We start from the raw sequence: 26,911 nt of genomic DNA, 5'->3' as shown, positions 1-26,911 counted from the left end.
GACCGCGTAATTGTCATTCAAAGTGTGAGAGCACTGAAAGCTGAAAATAGGCCTGGGCAGGAAGGGGGTAAAATTATCCGGTAGGAAAATGGTTAATCATCCTACTCTTAAGCCCATTTACTGTTAGGCAAAATCTGGCCATGCACACTGTTCGCCAAAATTATTTTTCTGTTTTTATCCCGGGGGGGGGGGGGGGGGGGCCCAGGCATTTCATAGTCCTAGTCATGCTCACACTTTGTCACTCTGTTTTGGGTTTTTAATTGTGAAGCCAAGCAGATTATTTGTTCTGAGTATTGTTAATGTTTACATATTATTTATACTGCGTAAATATCGATTGCCCTATTTAATATTAGGTGTTTCTGTCCTATTTCAGGTTGTCAGTGAAAAAAAAAAAAAACGTGCCCCATCAGTAAATGTTCCATGTTTTCTCAATAAAAAAAAAAGGCACTGGAGGTTGGCAACACTGACTCCTCCTATTGCTCAGTGCATATTGGGATCTGTAGTGTAGCCATTATATGGCTGTCGTCTCAAACTACAACTCCCAGCATTCCCAGCGCTCTGCATAGAAGTCTATGGGCTTGCTTGGCTTTAGCACTCCCCCTACTGGCGAATGGTAAAGCATAACATCAGTATCTCAGTAGAGATGGAGAAGAATAAAAGGCAATATGTCCTTTCCATCTTGCTGTAGTCCAGCACCTGGCTACATATTATTATTATTAATATTATTATTATTATTATTATTATTAATAAAAATTTAGATAGTGGAAACAGGTTGGGCAACACTTTACAAAATGATTAGGAGTTTTTATGTTATTATGTTAGTATGTTTCCTGAATTCTTCATGTGTAAGGTTCAATGCACACTGGGCTTAAAAAAACACCGGTTCTCTTGGCGGAAAAAAAAATGCATATATAGTGTAGAGCGTTTTTGTACATAGTTTAGACGAGTTTAGGAGAGTTTAGCATTTTTCTCTGCCAGAAAGCTCCAATCAGGAATGCAAACCGGAAGGGTCTTTTTTTTTTCTGCCTCTAAACGCTGAGCTTAACCTCTTCGGAACCAGCCGCCTGCGGCAGGTTGGATTCCCTGCGCGAATCGCCATCGTTGTACGGCGGCTCGCGCAGGCGCAGATGTGGGTGGCGGCGTGCTGGGCGGCGGGGGGCGCTCTCGTGCCCGCTGCACTCTGCGGTAGCGTGCCCACGGGTCGGGTGGACTCAATGTCCGCGGATGGCCTGCAATCGCCTATTACACAGGCAGAACAGGGAACTGTCTATATATGTAAACAAGGCATTTCCACATTCTGGCAGGTGACATGTCAGAGATCTACTGTTCACAGTGATATGATGTGACGTATGTAGCAATTGTATAAATATGTATAAATATATATATATATATATATTTTTATTTATTTATATATATATTTTTATTTATTTATTTATATATATATATATATATATATATATATATATATATATATATATATATATATATATATATATATATATATATATATATATATATATATACATATATATTATTATTATTATTTTTGTATTTGCTATTTTTTATTTTGTATTTGCAATTTTTTTTTCCCATGTGAGTGGAGTTACCCTTTAAAGTGACAGCCAGCACTCCCATTATGATCTGTGATTGAATTTGCATCTACTTTATCTTTTACAATCAATTAATATTATTTCTTTAATTCAAGTATTGATTTTTCCAGGCAATTATAAATTGTTAAATTGTAAATGTCACTCGCTAAAATGGTGAAAAACTGACCAAAAACGAAGTAAAAATTTCAAAATAAAAAAATGTTGTGCATGTGGGTAGTATCAGGTGCCTGATTGCCCACTGCTAGGATGCTGCAGCATTAAAGGTGATGTGCCCTAGAGCGAAGATTAAAACAGTGAACTGCCGTGCTTCCTGCTTATATATGTGAAATAAAGTGCTGAAGTGCTATGCTCCAACTATTGCATGAATAAATCTGTGCATAAATACATAAACCGTGTAAAAACCTCATTGATTTTCAAGAATCAACCAAAATAATTCATCAGTGCAAAATCGAAGAAAGAAATTCCATATACCGGTACTTGAAATAAAAAATCATATATGTGCAGTCCATGATTTTTAGAAATGAAGCATGTTGCCAGTGAAAAAAGTGCATAAATAAGCATCAATATAAGTGCATATAACGTTCATCCAGTATTGAGTTGTAAGGTGCTCTGTGCAAATACTGCAACACCCAGCGTGCAGACTCCCCCCCCCCAGAGTGGGCACTCACCCTCAGATGTGGACCCCCTGGGCTTATGCCGAGGTGGGTCAACAAGGCTTTAGAATGGAGGTATGTCCACCCAATGGCTTGGGAGTCCTCTTATGTGCTCCAGGTCATGAAAGAAAAGATGATCACAAAAGCGGACATAGCGTAATTCCATTTATTAAAATCAATCTTAAAAGCAAACTGAGTAACACTCCCATGGTTCTTTGCCGTGTCCTGAGGCGCCTCCTGATGACATCCACATGATGAAATGCATAGGGGCGGGCACGCAAGTCACGTTTTCGCCATAGTTTCTGCTGTTTGGAATGCACGCTGGATCCAGGATCCATGGAGGAGCATTGCCTGAACATTAATCAGCTGGTACCATTCCAGTCAGTAGACTGTCAGTAAAAATTAGGAACAATGGTCTGGCAATTACTTGACTGAGTTCCATAAGTACCCTTGGATTCAAGCCATCTGGTCCCGGTGATTTATTAATGTTAAGTTTCCCAAGTCTAATTTTAATTCTGTCCTCTTTTAGCCATGGAGGTGCTTCCTGTGATGTGTCATGAGGATAAACACTGCAGTTTTGGTTACTGAAGCCCCCCGAGAAGAATAAATTCAATACCTTCACCATCTCCCCATCCTTTGTAACCAGATGTCCTTCCTCATTCTTTATGGGGCCAATATGGTCTGTCCTCCCTTTTTTACTGTTTATATACCTAAAGACCTGGTGCACATAAGAGGATTCCCAAGCCATTGGGTGGACATCATCCATTCTAAAGCCTTGTTGACCCACCTCGGCATAAGCCCAGGGGGTCCACACCTGAGGGTGAGTGCCCACTCTGGGGGGAGTCTGCACCCTGGGTGAGCACCTTACAACTCAATACTGGATGAACTTTATATGCACTTATATTGATGCTTGTTTATGCGTTTTTTTCATTGGCAACATGCTTCATTTCTAAAAATCATGGACTGCACATATATGATTTTTTGATTTCACATATATGGACTTTCTTTCTTTCTTTGATTTTGCAACTGAAGAATTATTTTGGTTGATTCTTAGATATTGATCAGGTTTTTACATGGTTTATGTATTTATGCACACATTTATTCATGCAATAGTTAGAGCATAGCACTTCAGCACTTTTTTTTTACATATATAAGCAGGAAGTGCGGCAATGTGAGGGGTGTACTCACTTTTGTGAGATACTGTAACCGTTGAAATTTCATAAACAAAAAGACATGTCGGAGTATCAGGTAAAGAGGGTCAGTTTTGTTACCTGCTGGTCCAAGTACTTTTGGTATGCCTGTAAGAGGGTCTTCAATTGCTTCCAGTTTATAGGAAAATCTGACATCTGTTAAGAGAATCGGACACAAAAGCAGTAGAATTTGTTCGTTTAGCAAAGGAAAATTTCCATACAGTATAACTTAAAGCGGAGTTCCACCCATTAAAAAGTCAGCAGCTACAAACAGTGTAGCTGCTGAACTTTTAATAATAATCGGACACTCACCTGTCCCACGGTCCAGCGATGCGGGTGAATGAAGACCCGCTCCTCTCCCCCTCCTCTCTGCGGCGCCCGCATTGTAACTGTGGGCGCCTGGCTGTGGCTTCACAGCCGGGCACGCATTGCGCATGCGCGAGCCGCACTGTGAATGGCCTGGCAATGTTCTGGGACCTATGACGTGTCCCAGAAGATTTCAGGGAGGGAGGGGGGAGAGGTGAACTTCCTTCCGGCGTGGAGTGAAGTGGGAGCTGGGTGACTCTAAAAATAGGGTATCCGCCCCACCCCCCCCCAAAAAAAATGACATGCCAGGGGGTCACCTTCACTTAAAGCGGAAGTTCCATTTTTGGGTGGAACTCCGCTTTAAGGAATGAAGTAAAGATAAGTGAAAATTCACTTTGCATAGAATACCCAATCAATAGGATTTTTGATAAATGAAAATTTACTCTGAAAAGTGATCATTTTCTACTATTTCAGTAAATCAACCCCTTGATAATATTCATTTTCTTAAAGGAGAAGTCCAGCCTGAGCTCATTTGGCTTGGCTTCTCCTAATGCCGCGTACACACAGTCGGAATTTCCGACAACAAATGTTCGATGTGAGCTTGTTGTCGGAAATTCCAACCGTGTGTAGGCTCCATCGGACTTTTTCCGTCGGAATTTCGGACAACAAATATTTCGGAGCCGGATCTCAAATTTTCCGACAACAAAATCCGTTGTCGTAAATTCCGAGCGCGTGTAGACAATTCCGACGCACAAAATTCCACGCATGCTCGGAATCAAGCAGAAGAGCCGCACTGGCTATTAGACTTCTCTGTTCTTGGCTCGTTGTACGTCACCGCGTTCTTGACGTTCGGAATTTTCGACAACATTTGTGTGACCGTGTGTATGCAAGACAAGTTTGAGCCAACATCCGTCAGAAAAAAATCCACAGTCTTGTTGTCGGAATGTCCGATCAAGTGTACGCGGCATAAGGGTCACCAGAGGGCAGTTCATTTTGCACTCCTGTGACCCGTTTTCAGCAGAGAGAGGTCTAAAGTCCGCTCTCTTCTGACGTCACACAGATCAGTCCAGACACCGCGTCATCCCGACTTAGGAAGTCTGGATCCGCCAGGTGCCTGGACTGATGGCCGTCTCAGCCTCTCAGAGAGCCGCTCCCCGCCCCCTCCACAGCTCAGCGCTCTAAAGAGCGCAGGGGGGACAGAGCAGAGAGCTGCTGACTGACAGGCAGTAGCTCTCTGCTCGGGAAGGTGAGAGAACCGAGCGATCGGCGGTGTTTGATCGCTCAGTTCTCAGTGAAGAGGCGCCGGGGGACCGATGCTGCATCCACCTAGGTATGCATGAATTGCAAAACAAAAAAAAACAAAAAACCATACTTCTCTTTTAATTCTTTTTATTTTTTAATTTCTATAAGTCACATTTTTTTTTCTGTGGTTCGGTTGACATGCAAAGTCGAGATGTTAAAATGATTAAATACTGTATTTATTGGTAAAAATCGGGTGCAAATAGTGTGTGCGTGTTATACGCCGATACTGCAATTTGGGCTGCCTAGGAGGGAACAGGGAAGGGGGCGGGACGAGCGCTGTCAGATTACATACAGCGAGAGTCAATATTTAGAGATTCAGAAGTATCTAAATGTCCGGATCACAATACTAACGGATTTCAATGAATCCAAAATAAAAGATAAAGTAACGAATTTGAAAATAAATTTGGAACTTGAAAATGGATCTGAATTTGAATTTGAAATGGAAAAATAAATATAAAAGTGAAATAAGATGATGATTCCTACTTAGCCTGCTTTATAGAAAGAAACACATTTTACACAGTTTTATTTAGATAATAAAGTAAAAAACATGAGAGAGAACATTTTATGTGTTCATGAGAAATGTATCTATGTTTTTCTCATTCTTAGTATATAACAAAAGTCACACCATCAATCTCCTGAAGAAACTCTATCGAGTGAAACATGTCGAGAGTGGTAGTGCTTTGCTTGTATAGACTTCATAAACTCAATGTTTTCTTGTAATATGGATGTATTTTTCTTTCTCGTGTTTTTTACTTTATTATCTAAATAAAATTATTTAAATTTTATGCAACCTGACAATTTTTAACCTTTATACTTCAACACCTTAAAAGTCACCGAGGTTTGTTACCTCTTTGCCCCCCCCCCCTTTTTTTTATATTTTTAAAAGCTTGCTGACATATATATTTGTGATTGCTATATAATATTTTACATACGGTCATTATATACAATTTTCTAGTATGATGCAATAATTACCTGCGAGAAGGAAGTAAAGCTGCACTCTTCCCTTTGTAGGATGCTGACAAGGTCCTATAAAATAAGACATTTTGTCATTGTCAGGACTTAAACCTTCTTCCTAGTGCAATGCTACCCCATAGGGACTGCTGGTTTTTAACTGGTTCTTCCACAAACAGTGCAGAGGCCACCAATGACCCAATCAACACTCCATTCCCTCTGGCTCTAATAAACAGTCTAGGGGTTGTCTTTTTTATGTTTTATTGCTTGTGGAACTTGTAACAGCTGGGGGGAGGTTGGGGTGGTATGGGATATTCCAGAAATACTGAAAAGCAAGAGTAAGGCACACTTCATAGGCTGAACTTCTTTGAGGAGTCTTTAAAATCAGGAACAATTAGGGATGGGCAGAACTGAGACTCTGTAAGAGCTGTCTCACATTGAGAGAGCTACCCTGGCACTTATCACCCCAAAATGAAGACAACACACAGTCACCAGGGTCTTGAGCTTAGGTCAGTAATCACAATGTCCAAGGACAGCTACACAATTTTCAGCTTCCTCCAAACACCCTCCAGCGAATTCTCCTCTGGACCAAACCCTTAGATGAAGTTACCTGGTTAGCTCCAGGGATACTTGGGATAGGGAATAGGCCACCCAGCTCTGCCGCAGCTGGGACCTCAATGACCCTCAGCAAACTCCAGTGGATTTGCCCCAAAGGGACAATAGCCCCTGAGGCTGTGGATCTTTGTGGATCTTCTCCAGCAGAACAAGAAACCGACAGGTCCAGACCCCAAATTATTTATGTTCTCCCCAGCCACCTACTGTTCACACCTCCCCAGGGATCAGCTGAAGCACAAAAAATATTCAAGCTACCCATTTTACTCTCCCAGCCCCTATGTACTGGAGGCCTTCAGAAGGTAGGGGTAAATAGTCAAGCCTACAATCTGTGAGATCTAGAACAGCCAATAGCTGCACCAATGATTACAGAGAAACCAAAAAGAACTACATTTGCCTTACATCCTAGCAGCAGCCTATTTAGGAGGGTGCTACATCAGTAAGAGCTTGTATATTCCTCTTGGGCAGGCTTATTATCACTAAAGACAACAGAAATAAAATTCAACAAATGTAATTAGAACAATTAGCATATGTCCCAGATGTCATGGCAATACATACGTGGTTTACAAACTTTATAAGCAAAGGGCCAGTTTACTGTCCTTCAGGCTTTGGGGGGGCAGACTGTGGCCAGTGGGAGTAGAAAATGTCCTGGCATCAGTGCCCGATCATTGGTTTTAAAGGAAGGAATAGTACCCGCTCTTGATGGTGCCAGTAGGGGGAATAGTGCCCCTTTATTGGTTTCAGTTGGTGGAATAGTGCCCCAAGGGCCAGATAAAGTCAAACAAGGGGCCACATCCAGCCCACTGGCTGCAGTTTGGAGACCACTGCCTGTATTAGAGTATAAAAATAGAACAGGGAGGTTTCATGAACTTTGTTACCTCTGACATATAAGATATATAGCATCTGCCTTGACCCATTCCATGGTGCTTAGATTTAGTTGACTGAGCTAGAGAATTCTGAATACTTTATTCTCCCTACAGCAGGCACACATGAGCTTCAGTAGACCCAGCAATAGTTAAACTTGTATAATTCGGATTCCATCTAGCAGCAATAGGATATCAGTAATTCTAATTGATCGCTAGCTATCATCAAACTTTTCCCTATGCAAATGACTTTCTATGTTCCAATAGTGTGACCGGAGGTCTCTGTGATGGACTGACCTTCAGCTCTTTTCCCACATGGCCGCAGGTGATCTTCTCTCCGTTGATATCGGCTTTCTGGTGGGGCCAAATTCCTTCCACAAGATTGGAGATGTATGTTGTGAGGTGATGTCTGAAATTTTCATCCATGTCTGTGAGTAGAGAAGGACTGTGATTGGATGGAAAGACACATGATGCCAGCAGAGGATTTTGCTGAAGGCTCCAATACAACAAAGTCCCAGTGAAGAAATGCACCGGTTGGAGATCTTGTGTATATACAATGAGAGATGGAGTATGAAGAGTTGAAGCTGGTTCGAGCACAGAGGGCTTGCACTTAACGCTTCCATTTGAGCTGATAATCAACTAAACAGGTTACACCAGCCATTCTCAAACAGGGTTCCGTGGAACCCTGGGGTTCCTCCAGAGATTGCTAGGGGTTCCTTGAGCTGTGGCTGATGAACCGCCTTTTTGATGGAGCCTATAGGGATCAAGGTTCAGCATCACTTAGCAAAGCCAGCAGCATGACACAAAATATATTTTTAGCTGTCTTTAAGGGTGGCACTCTGAGCACCACTTTAAAGGGAACATTCTTTCTATTGACCACCAGTATAAGGGGCATTGTTCCTATTGATCCCTGATGAATTGGTTTTAGTAAGGGTTCCTCCAGACCTGAAAATTATTTTTGGGGTTCCTCTAGGGTTAAAAGATTGAGAAAGCCTGGGTTACACTATGAGGTGATTTGTCTTGCTTGCTTTCAAGTTGATCTGGTGATATTTTGTTGGGAGGTCTTTTGCCTTTATTTTATTGGGAGTTTTTTTGTCATGATTGGAGTCTTACATTAGGGTTGTTCCACGCTATACCCTTTCTGTTATGGAAAGTATATAAGAAAGGCGGGTGATTTTCAAGTATTGGGATCATGAGAGAATGAAGGAGTTGATGGCTAGACAGATATTTATGAACACTCACAGACTTTTGTTCAATAATAAAAAAGAGTGTTACATTCTACTACACTGGATTTTATTGACTACATGTTGGGGTTCACATGTATTACTAATGAAGTTTTAGTGGAATTTTTCAGATTATTAGTGATATACTATTATAGAGCACATATTATGTTTCATTTAAATTTGCATTTATGTTTTTAATAGCATAGATTAGTTGCTGTAACAGTTTAGATCTTACCAGAGAGGGCAGAGAAACATACATGTAGGTGGGGTACAGCGTGGTGCTGCAGTAATAAAAAAAATGTTAGTATTGAAGTAATGCAGCAACAGTTCACAGCAACCTGGTTGTCCAACCAGGTGCACTCATGGTTTCCAGCAATGTGAAAGGAGCAGGTTTCAGCCCCACTGAGACTGTTGAGATGGGCAGAGTGTGGCCTGGGCATCAGTGCCCAGTCAGGAAGGTGTCCAGAAGAGTTGTGACCCTACGCTTTCCCTCATCAGGAAACATTCCCTGTCCCTAACGTATAGGTACCTTTTGTCTATGCTACTCAGTTGCATAAAGCACGCCAAACGCAGGAGCCAGGGCCTCAAGTAGGCTCTGCCTGACACAAGATGGCCGCCAGAGTCCTATGGGGTGACAGCATCCACCCAGTTTGCTTCCCTAGTGACCAAAGAAACCATAGAGGAACCATGTTTCTCATGATCCCCTCTCTAGCTGCAGGGCCGCTGTGATTGAGCGCCACCTGCAGTGGAAGAAGTAGACTCCACCTGCCTACCTACACTTTACACTAAGACCCAACAGTATATAATGTGCTCAAAGCTATTCAGAGCTCCTGACCCACTCCTTTCACCTTTTGGCCACAGTTGGTGGACCATTGTCTGGATCCGGACCAAGTGACTCTAAACTACAGCAGTTGTGCCACTTAGGAGCCAGATCCCTCTCTCTCTTGCCCCCACACCACCCTGTGGATCACTCTGCTGGTTCTTTCCCCCCAGCTGCTGCCTCTATCATCCTGACAGCAGGGTAGAGGGCAGAAGACACAGCAGTTCTGGACGAAGAGCAAAAGATGGGCAAGTTTTTAAGTAAGCAAGCAGGCGATCGGCTGCTAGAAAGCAGGGTGGTCTTAGTAACCAATCACCAGCTTATTAAAGTGAAAAGTTGGGCAGCGCCCACCTTATGTCCAGAGCTGCCGTGTCTTCTGCCTCTGCCCCGTATAAAATAGGACTCTGAAGGGGGGCTGAGGAGACTGAGGTGCAGGAAAGGGATGTGGAGTGGGGGGGGGGGGGTGAGGACACTGATGTGAAGGGGAAGGGTGTGATATGAAAGGGATTGAAGATGCTGCTGAGAAGGGGTGACTGTAATGTTGGGGGGGGGGGGATTGTGATATGTGAAGAGGCACTTTTCTGTACAGAGGGGGGAGCTGGAATATAAAAGGGGAATCTTGACATTAAGGGGGGACTGTGATATAAAGAGGATGGGGGAGAGCTAAGACGTAAAGGGAGGAATCTTTTCAATGTTATTTTATTGAAAGACGAACAAATGTATTAATCACATTACTGTATATTCTAAACATGTACTGTAGCTTACACAATGCAGTGAGGTAAACATTTACGGAGTATGTGCAATCTGAGGCTTTCTGTCATTAGTATTTCTGATGGAATAGTAGTGAAACACAGTAAAATCACATATCACATAGAAGAGTGAATAATAATATGTGGACGGATTCCAACATATAGTCTAGCTCTAATTATGCGAAGAATTAAGATATAAAGTGGTCCAATCTAAGCGGGGTGGTATGCTGTAGGGATCCCTCATTATCTTACGATATAAAGCTAGTTCACGGATCCAAACTTCACATAGGACCGCAGTTCAGATGCTCGGGTATGTGATTCAAGGTGGGAAGGAGAACATTTAGGGAAAGAAAAGAGAAATACCACAAAATGAAAGGAGTAAGGAGGGTGAAGGGTCACTCCAGCATGGCTATCTGGTAGATGAGGTTGGGTCATCTTCAGCCCATATGGTAAAGTCTTCGGAGTAATGAAATACTGACCATGAAGACCAAGTGATGGAGAACTGTTCCTCCTTCCCAGTTTCCTGGGCCAACAGACGCTCCAGATCTCTAATCCAATCTACTTCAGTAGCCCAATCCCCCAGGGAAGGTACGTCCGTTGATCTCCAATGAGGAGGAATCACCGTCCTAACTGCGGCAAGGAAGTGACGCAGGATATCTTTTTTAATCAACTTGAGGGGTCCTGGGATCATAGATAAGAGGGCTTCCTCTGGTGTGGGCTTAATTGAGGTCGCCATCAGCCTGCAGTGTAAGTCAAAGTCTCTTTGCCAGAGTTTCCGGAGAGAAGGGAAAGTCCACCAAATGTGGAGCATAGTCCCTCTAGAGGACAGACATCGCCAGCAGGCATCTAACAAAGAAGGGTTAAAGCGTTGTATAGTCACAGGGCATATGTACCATCTTGTCAACAGTTTAAACCCTTTTTCTTGAGTCTTAGTTGCTAGAGAAATCTTATGCGTTAGGATGAAGCACTTTTGCTAATCAGCAGGTGAGATGGAGTATTGTAGGTCTGCTTCCCATTTCTGCATGTATGGTGAAAGGTCAGGGGCAGAAATGTAAAGGGAGGAATCTTGATTTGAAGGAAAGGGAACTGTGATGTGAAGGGGGAACTGGTGGTGATGCAAAGGAGAGTGGGAATGAGGACAATGGTGGAAAGGGGGGCTGGGATGTAACGGGTGGAGGGGACTATAATGTGAAGAGGGCTGTGGACAGAGGCAAGAAGGGGACTGTGATAATGAAGAGTCTGAGCCATTGTACAATTCAGACCTCTGCTGGAATAACAGTTTACTGACTGGACCTCCATGAATTTTAATTCAATAACTCTTGTCTACACAGTAACAGTCCCTGGGGGTCTGATTTACCTGCCAGTGTGCCCTGACTTGGTTCCAGGAACTTGTTTCCCAGGTGAGGCAAGAGGAAGCAGCTTACAGATGGAGTGTCCATGACTAGGTTGTACTTTGAATCTTCCCGCATTGTCAGTTTCTGTAGTAAAGAAACAATTGGTTAACAGGTTACAATTATCACTAACATACAATATATAGCAATATATATACAATATATAGCCAAAGGTTTGTGGACACCTGGCCCTCATGCCAAAATGAGTTTATTGGGCATCTCATTTCGAAAACCATCACCATTAATATCAATTTTTCCTCCTTTGTGGTTATAGCATTCTCTAGTGTTCAGTAAAAGGACTTCCACAAGATTTTTGAAGGTGTGTGTGTGGAGATTTTCACCCATTTGTGAGGTCAGGTACTGAGAACACCTGGCTCACAGTCGGCATTCCAACTCATACCAAATGGGTTGAATAGGGTTGGAAGAGCAAAAAGTCTTTGTGTGCTCTCTTATTAACAGGACCCTTCACTGGAAACACCTGAACTTCTCTGAGCTGGCCGCTCAGCTGTTGGCTAATTGCCAGCTCCTATCTCTCTCCACAGTTACTCAGCTGTTGATGATATCCTGCTCATCAGTCCTGCCTACTTAGGCCATCCAGTCCAGAGGAGCTCTGCCTTCGCCTTGGTCAACATCACAGAAACGATCTCCTGCAATCCTGTTCAAGACTTGCTTTGCTGACATCCCTCCTGGCTCCAAACCTTGCTTGCTGTTCCACTACATTGATCCCTGACTTCTGGCTTGGCTGACTATCTGTTCCGGTTACTGAACTTTGGCTATGTTTTGACTACGTTTGTTCTTTTTACTTTTATTATTAAACAAGTGTGATTTAACTGTACTTCTGTCTCAGCCTGATTTCATGGTTTCTGACATGAAGTGGGCCATAACAGGGAAGGGTGAGGCTCGACCCTTACTAGTGAATGCCTGAACAATCGTCTGCTGAATCCAATGTACTTCTGTCTCGGCCTGATTTCATGGTTTCTGATAGGTTCCTAGGCCCGGAGAAAATTAAGAAAGAGGGTATCTATCCCTGTAATACGATGCAAAAGGAAACCTGCAATGGAATATGGAAGGGAATTGGGACTATATGATACCCAGGTAATATTGAGAATGAAAGTAATGTAAAGATAAAAAAATTACAAAGTTTATTATATCAATACATGAAAACCTCAAAAAGAGTAAAAACTTTTTGACAACACTGTTAAAATAAAAAGTCACACAGTAATTTTAATATGATAAATACAAAGGGGTGAGCCCCATGCATGTAAAATATAGCTGAGCTGAGTGAACATAGGGGACGCCAACGTGTTTCAACGAATAAAAAGTCACACAGTAATTTCAATATGATACATACAAAGGGGTGAGCCCCATGCGTGTAAAATATAGCTGAACTGAGTGAACATAAAGACACCAACGCGTTTCAACAAATTGTCTTCTTCAGGGGGAGAAGATGTCCATTTGAGAAGGATATAAATGTATCAACTACAATAGCAGGTGTATTTATAAAAGGAAGGAGCTGTGTGTCTGTGGCTTACCGCTGTGCTATACCAGGTCCCATGCATTTAGTTAGATACTGCTGAATATGAATGGAAAAAGAGATACTGTACATACTCAGTATCAGTATCAGTATCAGGACCAAGAAATAAAGTGAGGTAAAACAAATGAAATAAAAGAAATATGTTTTTCAAACTTATGATTGTAGGAAAAATTCCTATTTTTCTGAGTCCTCCTCCCATTTACCATCATACCTCATGCTCGTGCTGTAGGAAGACATGAACTTCTTCACGGCCACAGTGGTCAGGATCCTTCCAGTCTCTCACCAGAACATCCAAGTGCTGAAAAAAAATCTTAATTTATGAAGTAATGATTTGAGATAAAATCCATCCATCACATAACCCTTTCCACGTCACATAACAATGTAAATATTTGCCAGCACAACACAGCATGCCTGACAAAGGGGTCCTGCGTGCCTCCAAAACGTTGAACTTCTTTGCTGTGATGTATTCTCTCTGGGTTGCTATTAATGCTGTTACAATAGAGGAAAGATTTAGAGGAGTATGCTGTGCTGGATACTTGATTTGCTTACCTTTCATTTGTATTCCCATTTATTTTTCTGTTGCTTTTTTCTGTAATTTTGTTGCTTGCACTATTTGTTTAGTCTTTTCATTAAAGTGATTCTTAAGGTTATGATTAAAAAAATAAATAAATAAAAATAACAAACGTTATACTTACCTGCTCTGTGCAATGGTTACCCTCTCTCCTGACCCCCCACAGCCCTCCTCAATGTACACCCCACTTTGACCTCTACGCAATTCAATATACTACTACAATATACCACAGCTGTGAAGCAAACTATAGTGAAGGCCTGGAACTCCCTTTCTATTCTTATTGTGGAGACTAAAAATAGGGTCACTCAATTCATAATTCAAAAATTGGAGGCCAGCCACTTAGATGGAATACGCAAATGCAAAAGTCTGTCAAAACCCTGGTGACTCGCTTCCTTCCTCCCAAACTTGAACAAGTCCCAACTTTTACTCTAACCATGTCACTGAGTCGCTGGCTAACCAGCATCTTACATTACTTGTCTGCTCATCACTCCTTGGGAACCCTTCACTTACCCTCCCCTCTGTTTTTTTATTTTCCTTCTTTTCCCTAGCTTTCTTTACTATCTCTTCATTATTTCCTCTCCTGTGGTCGGTATCTTGGTACTGGTATTTGGGACATTCACGCTTGCTCAACTGTCTCTTTCATAATTTGTGTTGCTTACCTTTTGGGTAGATATACCTACTGGCTCCCACGGCTACAATTGATATTTCTTTTTAATAGACTCACAGCTTTGGTATGTCTATTCCTTAGGCCACCTTTCTACTTGGTATCTGCCCCTTGGAGCATACTTCTCTGTTCAATTTTACCTATTGTATGTCTTGCTCATGATGTATCTTGATGTGAATTTTTCTACGAGTACCAAGTACCCTTTTGGGTTTTATCCTGCCACAATGTTGTATTGTTTTACTTTCTTGCAATAAAATGTTTTTACTTACTAGAATCCCTATCCATTTGAAAAGAACCACTATATTCTAAACTCTGCCATATCCCTGTCTGGCGTGACAGTATCACAGACATCTTATGCCGCGTACACACAAGCGGTTTAGCCGTCGTAATAAACTCCGATGGAATTCCATTCAAGCGGTCTTGCCTACACACGATCAACCCAATGTCCGACCGTCCAGAACTCGGTGACGTACAACACTTACAACGGGACTAGAAAAAGGAAGTTCAATAGCCAGTAGCCCATAGCTTCCGTCTCTTACTTGCTTCAGAGCATGCATGTTTTTTGGTCCGTCGGACCAGCATACAGACGAGCGGTTTTCCCGATAGGAATTGGGTTCAAACATGTTCCATTTCTAGGTTCGACAGATCTTTCGAAAGGAAAAGTCAGATGACACACACACACGATCGGTGTATACGACGAAAAGCTTCCGTCGGACTTTTTCTGTCGGACAGTACGCGGCATTAGAAGTCTCTGTAGCCAGTTGTTTGGCTAAGACTGGAGAGTAAGAGAAACACTGGTTGCAGCTGCTTTCTACAGCAGCTACCCTGCAGTGCTGAACTGGTAATAGCTATATCAGCAAGAGAAGGGAGCTGCTGAGCAGGAAGAGTTCAACAGACTGAGTCAGGCAGCACTGCACTGTGGGAATTGTAGTCCTGAGGTCTACTTCTCTGTGAGTGCTGCATGTGAAGAATTATTTTGGTTTATGAGCCAGATTATTAAGTTGTTTTTATATTATGTTGGTATTAGGTTAGCTATGTTTTTAAAGTATAGCTGTTTTATTTGGTATTACTTGTTATTGGTAATTTTATTGTTGTTATTGTGTCATGCTTCCATTCATTATTGTGATTTTGTGTTGCTTTCATTGAATGTAACTGTATCTTAACAATTTCTCTTTGGGGTTAATAAAGTAATCTGAATCTGAGACTCGACTGTAATCAAGAGCTTTTGAACTACATTTCCCAAAGGGAGATTGCCAGGAAGAGGAAAGAGCTTAATTTTCTCAGGCCGTACAGAACACAACTTTCTCCTGTCGTGAGGGAGAATGGATAGTGCACATCTCTGTCCAGTGTGCACCATCACTGCAGCATATCAGCGACCTGAGTGGGGTCCAGAGTGCTGAGTTTGGGAGTGCTGACAGCTAGAGTAACCTGGGTGCAGAGCAGAGAGTAGACTAATTGTGTGTGACCGGATGATGAGCTGCAATACCTCTGGAACTGGTGAGCTGCTGCTGTGAGGATTTACTACTTGCTGCTAGAGATACTGAGCCCTTTGGGAACTGATCATACAGCCATCTAGTAGCTTTATTGTTGCCTGCAGGCTTCAGGCTTAACTGGGATTATTCTCATGTGCACCAACGGTTCAACTGGACCCCAACGCTAACAGGCTGAAGAGTTAGGACTAAAGACTGTCCCTTTACAGCTGCTACACAGAGACCTTTGCTTATTGCCTATGCTAAGAGATACCTCTCAGGGGACTTTGCATCATATCCTAGCCATCCTCATAGAGTGCACTCTAGACTAGTTATAGTATTATAATTCACACTGCAGTAAATGCTTATATGCACTGTTTATTGCTGACTTTGCTGATGTATGTGTTAATTCCAGTCTAGTGGTAAAGAACTCTATTCTAAGTTATATTGATAATGTGATTATACTATCTATCAGGTTGTGTCTGAACCTACCTTCTGTATGCTCATTTATGGTCATAACACTATTGACTCTAACCCATACCAATACATTGAGTTCATTTACCACTAAAGAGTCTTGTGTCTCTTTCCTGATACTAATTTACAGTTGAGTTAAAGGAATCCACAGTTGTGTTCCTATAAGTGCATGCAGTAACTTTCATTCAACCAGGCGTGCCAGAGGGGCTGAGGTTGTACTTGGAGTTGAGGAGCAGAGCAGAGAACCCAAATTGCCAATCTGCTCCTTTTGGAGGTAGTGCTACATCAGGATTGCTACAACAGATACTCTGGGTCTTTTGGGTAGAAACAAGGTAGTGGCAGCCATGATTTGTGTGTGTAATAGATTTAACTGGGGAGTTAACTGATCCTAGTGGTGATCACTCTCATTCTGCAGGCATTTAGGTTGCTGTTCTGTAACCCTACACATTTTCTGTGTAGGATGATGTTCGGAGCACCATCATCACATTCTGACAGCAGTGGTGAATTTGGAGACTGCCACTGTCACATAGGAAGTTTAGTCCCTTGTAAAAGACCTCTATGAGATAATAAACTGCTTCATTTACCTGCAGATGTTGTGGTAAAGATGAATCTCTCATCAGCTTGGACCAATTAACAAACATCTGGAAAGATCAACGAGAAGAAAAAAAAACAAGATATACTAATGAGATTCTCTTACATAATGGGTTGTTATTACATTGAGTATGGTTGATCAAACTAATATTTTACACCAAGGTAGATATGATGTTATAGTTTTACAGCAGGCCTGCAATGTAAATCAGAAATGAAGAGGAGCATGAGAGGTAATCATTTTGAGGAAACCCTTCAAAAAAGAGGTGGTGTCCAATAATGGTGGCCTTATATCGAAATACTTATCAATCTGCATCACATGAGCTTTTGCATTCTTGGAATAGTGGCTTAACTCATAAAGGATCTGCCGTTAACTTCACTTTATTTTCACAGTTTTCTGACCTTTTACAATTGGTAAACATTTTTACCTGACACTGCCTGAGGAATATTACAAATAGTATGGATTGGTGCAGCTACTTTAGCCCATGGAGTCCAATGTATGTCAAGGTTTCACCATTGAACCATTGTAAAGAGTTATTATTTTGGCTTTGTAAGGTGCCAGGTTGCCTTTGCCACAAAGTCGTACACAGGTACTAACCACAATGACAGCGATAGTCACAAAATAGGACACCAAAATGCCACAAATGACCAAAAGGATTTTTTTATTTGCTAAGGGATTTTACTAGTGCACCGAGCAAAATTTGTGCTTACCGTTACAGTGGATGTCAATGTCATAAACATGTCTGAATATGCCTTTGTTGCATTCTGCATTTTAAAGAGGAAGTAAACCCTGGTGGGTTTTACTTCCTCTTTATTTCCCTGCAAAGTTAAAGCATAAGGGGCTACTATGCATCGCGCTCGGCTTTTTCGTAAATATCTCCTAAACTGTGGAGGCTTAGGAGATCTTTCCAGCACCTACAGGTAAGCCTTAACATAGGCTTACCTGTAGGTAAAAGTGGTTGTACAGGGTGTACAACCACTTTAAGTAACAGCGTAACAGTAACAGTGTGGGCACACACCTGGTTAAATGTGGGAAATATAACCACATAGAGGGAGGACCATTGACTATCCATTAAAGTTACCCAATTTGTATTATTTATTAAACCATGGGATCTCATAGACCACTTACCTCCAGATAATCCAGTTCTGTGGTGTTCAGAGTTGCATTCACATTTATAATCTGCAGAATACATATAAGATGACACATTATTATCAACAGATACCTCAGAACATTACTGGAGAATTTAATATACCATAGATGAAATCTAGAATCTAATACCAGATGTGAGCTGAGTAGCATAGACAGTGCAGAAAGTTTAAGGCAGGTCTCCCGGTCACCCTCGATATCCAGCGAGCCCTCCGTGTCCAGGACAAATACCGCCATCTGTGAGGAGAAGGTAAATGGTCACCAAAGCAATCAATAAACCAATCTCAAAGGACACGCCTTAGACTATATCAGATTTTGAATAGATGGTTTCACTAAAAAAAAAAAAAAAAAAAAAAAAAATTGATACTGTACTTCTATTATATCCAACTGTGCTTAACAAACTGTGAATTTGACCAAAGCTTATTTGTAAGTTGTCTGTGAAGATTCTCATTTATCCAGATCATGGTATAGCTTTTAGTACTTAATCATATTAAACTGGACTTCTTCTGTGATACTGATGAAATGTTACCACTGATCCTAGTGGCTCTTAGTTCTAAGGAGTGTCAGGAACATACCCCAGCATTCATACAGTTACCCATGTGACTATAATTCATGGGTATGTACCTGACACTCACAGTTGAATTCAAAACATTACAGAATAAGTTCAGTTGAATGCGATGCATATGTAATGTATGGTTTTCTTACCTGTCACACTGTGTCTGTTTACCAATATCCAAGATAGGTAAGATTGCAATTACAATTTTACCCTTCCAACCTATCCTCTGGGCCAATGAAACAGGAAAGAGCCCAACCTCCACCCCACAACCCAGAACCAGTTTTAGAAGGACATGCACTTTTTTGTACCTGTTGCTCCTATATTTCAGGTACTGAACCTGTGCTGGATAGTGATGATTGTGATGACCCTACTATCATTGCCTATAGGGTTACCAGCTCTGTGTTGGCTTGGCACTGACTTCTCTTAGTATTATTTCTTGGGATGGGTGGAGGACCTCCTCCTATACCACTGCAAGCAAGCAATTTATCTAAAGACAAATTAAGAGCCACAGATGGATTGGCAGTGATCCTGAGATGATCCACATGTACAATTCAGATTTGCTGTCTATTTGTTCTAGCAGTCATTGCAGCACCAGAGAGGCTTTGAGATTTTCTTTGTGAGAAAGCTTGGATAATGGCAGGACTACATCCCTAATAACTTGTCCATCTTTATATATGATAAGATAGCAGCCTATATAATTTAACAAAAAGCGTCTCCGTCGAACCTTCTCCCCATTCCTCTCCAAGATGAAGGGTTTGTTCCAGATCCAGATCCCCTTTGTTACACTGTCAATACCACCTCTCCATTCAAACCCTGTGAGGGGTTCATCATCCTGCTCCAGACTGACCGGCTGGCCTCTCTCCTACAAAGGAAAATCATCATCAATTCTACACACTTAATCTGTAAAAAAACAAAAGTAGGTTTTATAAAGCAGCTTCATGTAAACAGTAGGTTGAAGCTGAACTTCAGGCAGATATGACAAACACATATTAATGAAGAATTCCAGGTATAGACATTTTTACTAAATTACATTTATTCCAGCTTGGACCAATTTAACTATGTATATGCCATACCTGGCCGAAGCCCCTGGAAGCTGGAAATCACTGATGCAGACACTGCTACTATAGTGATCTCCACTTGCCTCCGTGTCCTGTGCTGAGCGGCTGCCCTGCTGCATTCAAAATACAAGAGATAGGCTGCTAAACATGGGAGCCATTCAGAGAATGCATTTTCTCAATGAATGCAAAGCAGTCTCTGATGGATGAGGTGGAAAGGTGGGGTGGTGACATCACAATCCTCACCTCATCCAATCAGAGAAGGCTTTGCATTTTGCATTCATTGAGAAAATGTATTCTCTGAATGGCACCTACCTCCTGAGTTCACAATGCAGAACTCTCTGGATGGGTTTACCCACCAGGCAGTGAAGGGCTCTCAGGATATATGGACGGGTTTACTCACCAGGCAGTAATAGGCTCTCAGGATATATGGATGGGTTTACCAACAAGGCAGTGAAGAGCTCTCAGGATATATGGATGGGTTTACCAACAAGGCAGTGAAGGGCTCTCAGGATATGATATGGATAGGTTTACTCACAAGGCAGTGAAGGACTCTCAGGATATGATATGGACGGGTTTACTCGCCAGGCAGTGAAGGGCTCTCAGGATACGATATCGATGGGTTTACTTACCAGGTAGTGAAGGGCTCTCAGGATATGATATGGATGGGTTTACTTACCAGGTAGTGAAGGGCTCTCAGGATATGATATGGACTGGTTTACCCACCAGGCAGTGAAGGGCTCTCAGGATATGATATGGACGGGTTTACCCACCAGGCAGTGAAGGGCTCTCAGGATATATGGACGAGTTTACCCACCAGGCAGTAATAGGCTCTCAGGATATATGGATGGGTTAACCAACAAGGCAGTGAAGGGCTCTCAGGATATGATATGGATGGGTTTACCCACCAGGCAGTGAAGGGCTCTCAGGATATGATATGGATGGGTTTACCCATCAGGCAGTGAAAGGCTCTCAGGATATGATATGGACGGGTTTACCCACCAGGCAGTGAAGGGCTCTCAGAATACGATATGGATGGTTTTACCCACCAGGCAGTGAAGGGCTCTCAGGATATGATATGGACGGGTTTACCCACCAGACAGTGAAGAGCTCTCAGGATATGATATGGACGGGTTTACTCACCAGGCAGTGAAGGGCTCTCAGGATATGATATGGACAGGTTTACCCACCAGGCAGTGAAGGGCTCTCAGGATATATGGACGGGTTTACTCACCAGGCAGTAATAGGCTCTCAGGATATATGGATGGGTTTGCCAACAAGGCAGTGAAGAGCTCTCAGGATATATGGACGGGTTTACTCACCAGGCAGTAATAGGCTCTCAGGATATATGGACGGGTTTACCAACAAGGCAGTGAAGAGCTCTCAGGATATATGGATGGGTTTACCAACAAGGCAGTGAAGGGCTCTCAGGATATGATATGGATGGGTTTACTCGCCAGGCAGTGAAGGGCTCCCAGGATACGATATCGATGGGTTTACTTACCAGGTAGTGAAGGGCTCTCAGGATATGATATGGACTGGTTTACCCATCAGGCAGTGAAGGGCTCTCAGGATATGATATGGACTGGTTTACCCATCAGGCAGTGAAGGGCTCTCAGGATATGATATGGACGGGTTTACCCACCAGGCAGTGAAGGGCTCTCAGGATATATGGACGGGTTTACTCACCAGGCAGTAATAGGCTCTCAGGATATATGGATGGGTTTACCAACAAGGCAGTGAAGGGCTCTCAGGATATGATATGGATGGTTTTACCCACCAGGCAGTGAAGGGCTCTCAGGATATGATATGGACGGGTTTACCCACCAGACAGTGAAAAGCTCTCAGGATATGATATGGACGGGTTTACTCACCAGGCAGTGAAGGGCTCTCAGAATACGATATGGATGGTTTTACCCACCAGGCAGTGAAGGGCTCTCAGGATATGATATGGACGGGTTTACCCATCAGGCAGTGAAAGGCTCTCAGGATATGATATGGATGGGTTTACCCATCAGGCAGTGAAAGGCTCTCAGGATATGATATGGATGGTTTTACCCACCAGACAGTGAAAAGCTCTCAGGATACGATATGGACGGGTTTACTCACCAGGCAGTGAAGGGCTCTCAGAATACGATATGGATGGTTTTACCCACCAGGCAGTGAAGGGCTCTCAGGATATGATATGGACGGGTTTACTCACCAGGCAGTGAAGGGCTCTCAGGATATAATTCAGTAGAGTGGACTTTCCTTTCCGCCTCTCACCAGTCCCACAGATAAGGTACAGGGGGTACTTTGACACCTTCTTGTGCAGGAAGCAACTCTGTACCACTCTCTCATTCAGCTGCAGTTTTCCATCACTATCTGTGTACACCAACTGAAGGGCTGAAGGTGGAATCTAATCATATATAAAAAGTCTTCAGTTATATGGGGGGTGTTCATTTTTATTTTCTTCTTATAACTGTTTATTTAAGGTAATTTACAGAGAGAGAATATAAAAACTGTACATACAGGGTAAGAGAACAAGGTGCAGTTTACTCAGGGTGTTTACAAAGCAGCAAATACTGCCAGAGAGGTGAGATTTTGGTGAAGGCCAGAAAGGGGCAGAGGATAGAATGGAAGAGAGTGGAAAAAAGAAAGAAGACAAAAAGACAGGGGAAATGTCCAGTCACTGGAAACCTCAGTGCCAGCAAGGTTACTCAAAGTGTCATTATATATCTGACTTAATGAGACTCCAGGGTTCCCATATGGCATTGAAAATATCTGGGTTGTCATGGAGTTTGGCCGATAAGAGTTCCATCAGTTGGATCTCACCAATACATGTATAGAGTTCTTTTTTGCAAGGGTGGATATGTTCTTTTCCAATGCAGTGTTTTAGGGCATTTCATTACAGTCAGGATATGAGATATGAATTAGTTAGACTTGGGGAAAATGATGGTTAGGAGTACTCCTAAGGGCTAATGTAACGCATCTGAAGAATTTGGTCTGTCAGTGAGTTGAGAAATCCAAGACATCACAGCATGCCAAAATGGTGTATTTTTGTGACAGGTGCAAAAGAGGTGGTGTAAAGCACCTACTGAGTCTCCACATCTCCAGCATAGGTTGGAGGTGGAGAAGTAGATTGAATGAAGACATTCTTGTGTGTAATACTAGCAGGAGACAATTTTAAAGGAGTTCTCTTGATAGAACCTAGCTAGGCCTACATCCTATAGTTGGCCATGTTGTATAGCCGAGTTCCTGATTGGTTTCCCAGTGGAGCATGTAGTTATTTTTCCAAAATGGGTCACTTGTCGGAGCTATTAAGAATTTATAAATATCAGAGATTAGCCTCTTTTCTAGGTGGACCTTACAAGTTAGTTCAAAAGGTGTACATGGTGAAAACTGTTGGGTTGGTGAGAGAGTTTGAGTGCAGTAGAAGATCTGCAAGTATGATAAAAAGGCTTTGGAAGGGATCGAGTATTTGTCTTCAGAAAAGGAAAGCAACCTCTTACTCACTCCATTCATCAATTATCCTTGCCTAAAAATAGAACACTGACTCCAGGGCTGAACCATAGGCTGTGTAAACTATCAGGTATAGTTGGGTTAAAAATGGAAAGAGGTTCAAAGTTTTGTTACCTCCATGCATTCATGCAGCTCCCCTAAAACTTACCTGAGCCCCATCCCTATCCAGTGATGTGCACGGGAGCCTCGGCTCTCCCAGGCCTCTCCCTCCTCATTGGCTGAGACAGCAGCGATAGCCATTGGCTCCCGCTATTGTCAATCACAGCCAGTGAGCCAATGAGTAGAAAGTGGGGGCGGGGGCGAGCTGCGCTCTGTTTGTGAATGGGAGGATCTTGGACATCATTAACTGCTTCCCGCCTGCGTCGTTGTAAAATGACGACCAGACAGGAACCCTATTGTTCTGGGTGGACGTCATATGACATCCCCCCTAGAATTGGCCACGCTCCGGCCCGATCTGTCACCCACTATGTCCACCGGATACAGGGGATGACTAATCAGTGTACCGGCCCAGTGCCGGTGCCATGTGATTGCTGTGACCAATCACAGCAGATCACATGACATATCACATGACAGTTGTAAACAATGGAAGGCTTAATTTCATGACATTCATTGTGTAAAATTGTGTCGAAAGCTGTGATTGGTCACAGTGATCACATGGTACAGACAGGGCCCATCTGTAGCATGTGATTAGCTGTGGCCAATCGCAGCTAATAACAATACACAGTGAAAATACACTTTCATTAAGTAAAAATGTTTGCTTATAGCAGGTAAATTCACTGCTATAAGCAATAATAAGAGCACTATTATTTTATTGTTTATAGTATTTATCAGTTTCAGTCTAGTAGGCCTTCATTTTATATGAATTTTGTATTTATGCATAAAATGTTTACAGATGTCAGACATCCTCTGGGGTATTTTAAATACTCTATTTTGTGCTAGAAAAGGAGGGTTGGTGATCCTCCGATCTTCATAGAATGTATAAAAGGTACTTTCATTATTTATTTCATGTTTATTTTGTTTAGATATTTTACTTATTTTAGAATTGCAGCTGGTCAGCTGCCCTCACATGAGTGTATGACAGTGTATGAGGAGTGGCAGTTTATTCCAGAGTTCTCAGAGGATGCCAATTATATTGTATGATGGATGTTTTACTCCAGAGCCTCCAGCAGATGTCAGTAGTTGAGATGGAGATGAGGATAAGGTATAAAATGTGATGACATGAGGGGCTTGGTTGGTTTCCTGCTGATGAAGCCCATACTGAGGGGCGTAACACGTGTTGACATTAGCATTTACATTTACAAGCCAAGACCGCTGGATGGCGAGACTGGAAGGCTTTGGAAAGGCTATGTTTTTGTCAGGGCTGGGCTCAGCCCTTCCTTCTCTGAGCTGGCCGCTCAGCTGTCGGCTAATTGCCTGCTCCTATCTCTCCACAGTTACTCAGCTGTTGATGATCCAGCCTACTTAAGCCGTCCAGTCCAGTGGAGCTCTGCCTTCGCCTTGGTCAACATCGCAGAAACTATCTCCTGTGATCCTGTTCAAGACTTGCTTTGCTGACATCCCTTCTGGCTCCAGATCCTGCTTGCTGTTCCACTACATTGATCCCTGACTTCTGGCTTGGCTGACTATCTGTTCCGGTTACTGAACTTTGGCTATGTTTTGGCTACGTTGTTCTTTTTACATTTATTATTAAACAAGTGTGATTTAACTGTACTTCTGTCTCTGATTTCATGGTTTCTGACAGTTTTAGTGCTGTATGGCACAGTGAAGTACTTTTATATATGTAAGTGTGTTTTTATCAGTATACCTACTATTTTAATAAACCAGTGAGCACTATAAGTCCCTTTTGTCTAATACAGTGTTTCTCAAGCTTTTTTCAGTCAAGGCACCCTTTAAAAATGATGGACAGTCTTGAGGCACCCCATTCTAAAATGTAAAAACTATTGTAAAAGTTTTGTTTCTCTTCTCCCTCAATTTTTCTCTATCACTCAGCTAATGTAACCCCAATGCTGATGGAGAGGGGAAGGGGAGGGTCAAACAAGGATGCTATGCAGGCGACTGACATCCTCCTTTTCAACTGATTATGCCAATGGTCAATAGGATGCCGGCAGCTAAAAGGCTGTAATGGTGTCCAAATGCAACCTGTGGCTTTGTGTCTCAAAACGGCAGGCTTGTATACAATTTTGAGTAATTTTTTGGCATTTTGCCAAGGCACCCCTGAAGAAACTTCAAGGCCCCCCAGGTTGCCTGGGCATCCTGTTTGAAAAAGCCTGATTTATTATATGATGTGTGCGAGGAACTTTGCTCATAAATGAGAAGCATAGGAGCCATTTGTGAAGGGGTGTGAGGAGGAATCATTTAACCACTTGCTGACCCACCACAGTACATATACTGCAGTACGTATACACATACTGTACATGTACGTCATATTGCTTGCTAAGGTTTAGGGTCATGCAGTGGATTGCGGATCCTGATACTCAGGGTCTGGTGATCATGTGATTGCATAGCAGTCACATGATCACAATGTCAACAATTCATTCATAACAGTAGTGTTTCCTATTTCCCCATAGCTATCACATGGTACCTGGGCCAATCACAGCATCCTGTACCATGTAAATAGCTGTAGCCAATCAGAGATGACCAGTGTTCACAGCTGTCATGAATGAAACTCATTCATGACAGTTGAAAACATAATTTGTAGACTCTATAACTTTTACACAAACCAATTAATATACACCTATTGGGATTTTTTTTTGTACCAAAGATATGTGGCAGAATAAATTTTGGCCTACATTTATGAAGAAATTTTATTGTATATGTTTTATAACGAAGTAGAAATTGACTATATTATTTATTTTATTTTTATTTAATTGAATCATAGATGTGGTTATAATAATTATAACACTTTGATATTAGCACTGGAACTTACACCTCCAGTCCTGACAGGAACTTTTTCCACTTTGTTATACTCAAATATAGAAGAACGTTCCACTCTCTCTCACCTGTCTGATCCACATTTTCTTGACAGCCTGTTGGATCTTGGTCAACATGGTCAACATGATCTTCAGCCAGTTGGCAGGCGTGAAAAGCATGGTATATCTAAGTGTAAAAAGGGATGAAATCAAATTATTTCTACATAAGGAGAATACTGTATGTCTGTATCCTATATCTTAATATACAAGGTCCTCAATTTGAGTAGAAACATCTGAACTAGCCAGTGTATCAGCCTTGTGACTTAGTTGTTTTCCACATCTCTGGAATGGGTGAATTAGAAATAGTGATACCTAAAGCAGTGTGACACCCTGCCAATGTGAAAATAGTTGTAGAAAGAACACAAAGTTCGCACAATTGCAGAATGAAGTACTCCAGAGTAAACTCTACCTGTAGAGCTTTCTCCGGATTTTGGTATTCCTTGATTTGGCTCCATAGTTTGGAGATTTCAAAGTGCTTTAGGATGGAAAAAAATTCCAACCCAGTGTTGAGGTCTTACGGGATTGTTACGTACCTCTCTATGTGGAGCCTGAGATAATGAGGGTGGCCTCTTGCACAGTTCCAGTGCAAGCAGCCCTGGATAGTGGAACAGAGACTCCGGGATTCAAGTTTGAATAGGCCGCTTGTCAGCCGTGTGCACATGCTCATACATGCAGGCAAATGAGCAATCTGTATTTTATGCCTATGCGCACGC

At 42.2% G+C, this 26,911-nt stretch overlaps 1 protein-coding gene across 1 annotated transcript in view; it reads right to left on the bottom strand.

Annotated features, from left to right (window-relative positions):
• The window catches only part of LOC141148267 (RING finger protein 112-like), a 66,639-nt gene that overhangs the window by 9,081 nt on the left and 30,647 nt on the right, over positions 1 to 26,911 (bottom strand). Inside the window, exons 3-13 of the mRNA XM_073635536.1 lie at positions 26,229 to 26,325; positions 21,932 to 22,126; positions 19,398 to 19,535; positions 18,250 to 18,354; positions 18,100 to 18,150; positions 16,967 to 17,023; positions 13,416 to 13,502; positions 11,637 to 11,757; positions 7,785 to 7,915; positions 6,034 to 6,087; positions 3,535 to 3,609 (exon numbers count right to left, since the gene is read on the bottom strand). Of these exons, the coding sequence (XP_073491637.1) occupies positions 3,535 to 3,609; positions 6,034 to 6,087; positions 7,785 to 7,915; positions 11,637 to 11,757; positions 13,416 to 13,502; positions 16,967 to 17,023; positions 18,100 to 18,150; positions 18,250 to 18,354; positions 19,398 to 19,535; positions 21,932 to 22,126; positions 26,229 to 26,318 (1,104 nt within the window). The 5' untranslated portion in view covers positions 26,319 to 26,325. The remainder of the gene's footprint in view (positions 1 to 3,534; positions 3,610 to 6,033; positions 6,088 to 7,784; positions 7,916 to 11,636; positions 11,758 to 13,415; positions 13,503 to 16,966; positions 17,024 to 18,099; positions 18,151 to 18,249; positions 18,355 to 19,397; positions 19,536 to 21,931; positions 22,127 to 26,228; positions 26,326 to 26,911) is intronic.

The sequence above is a fragment of the Aquarana catesbeiana genome, linkage group LG06 (assembly GCF_042186555.1).
Source record: "Aquarana catesbeiana isolate 2022-GZ linkage group LG06, ASM4218655v1, whole genome shotgun sequence".
In the NCBI taxonomy this organism is placed as follows: domain Eukaryota; kingdom Metazoa; phylum Chordata; class Amphibia; order Anura; family Ranidae; genus Aquarana; species Aquarana catesbeiana.
The sequence above is the reverse complement of the archived record's forward strand: the minus strand, read 5'-3'. Positions and strand labels throughout refer to the sequence as shown.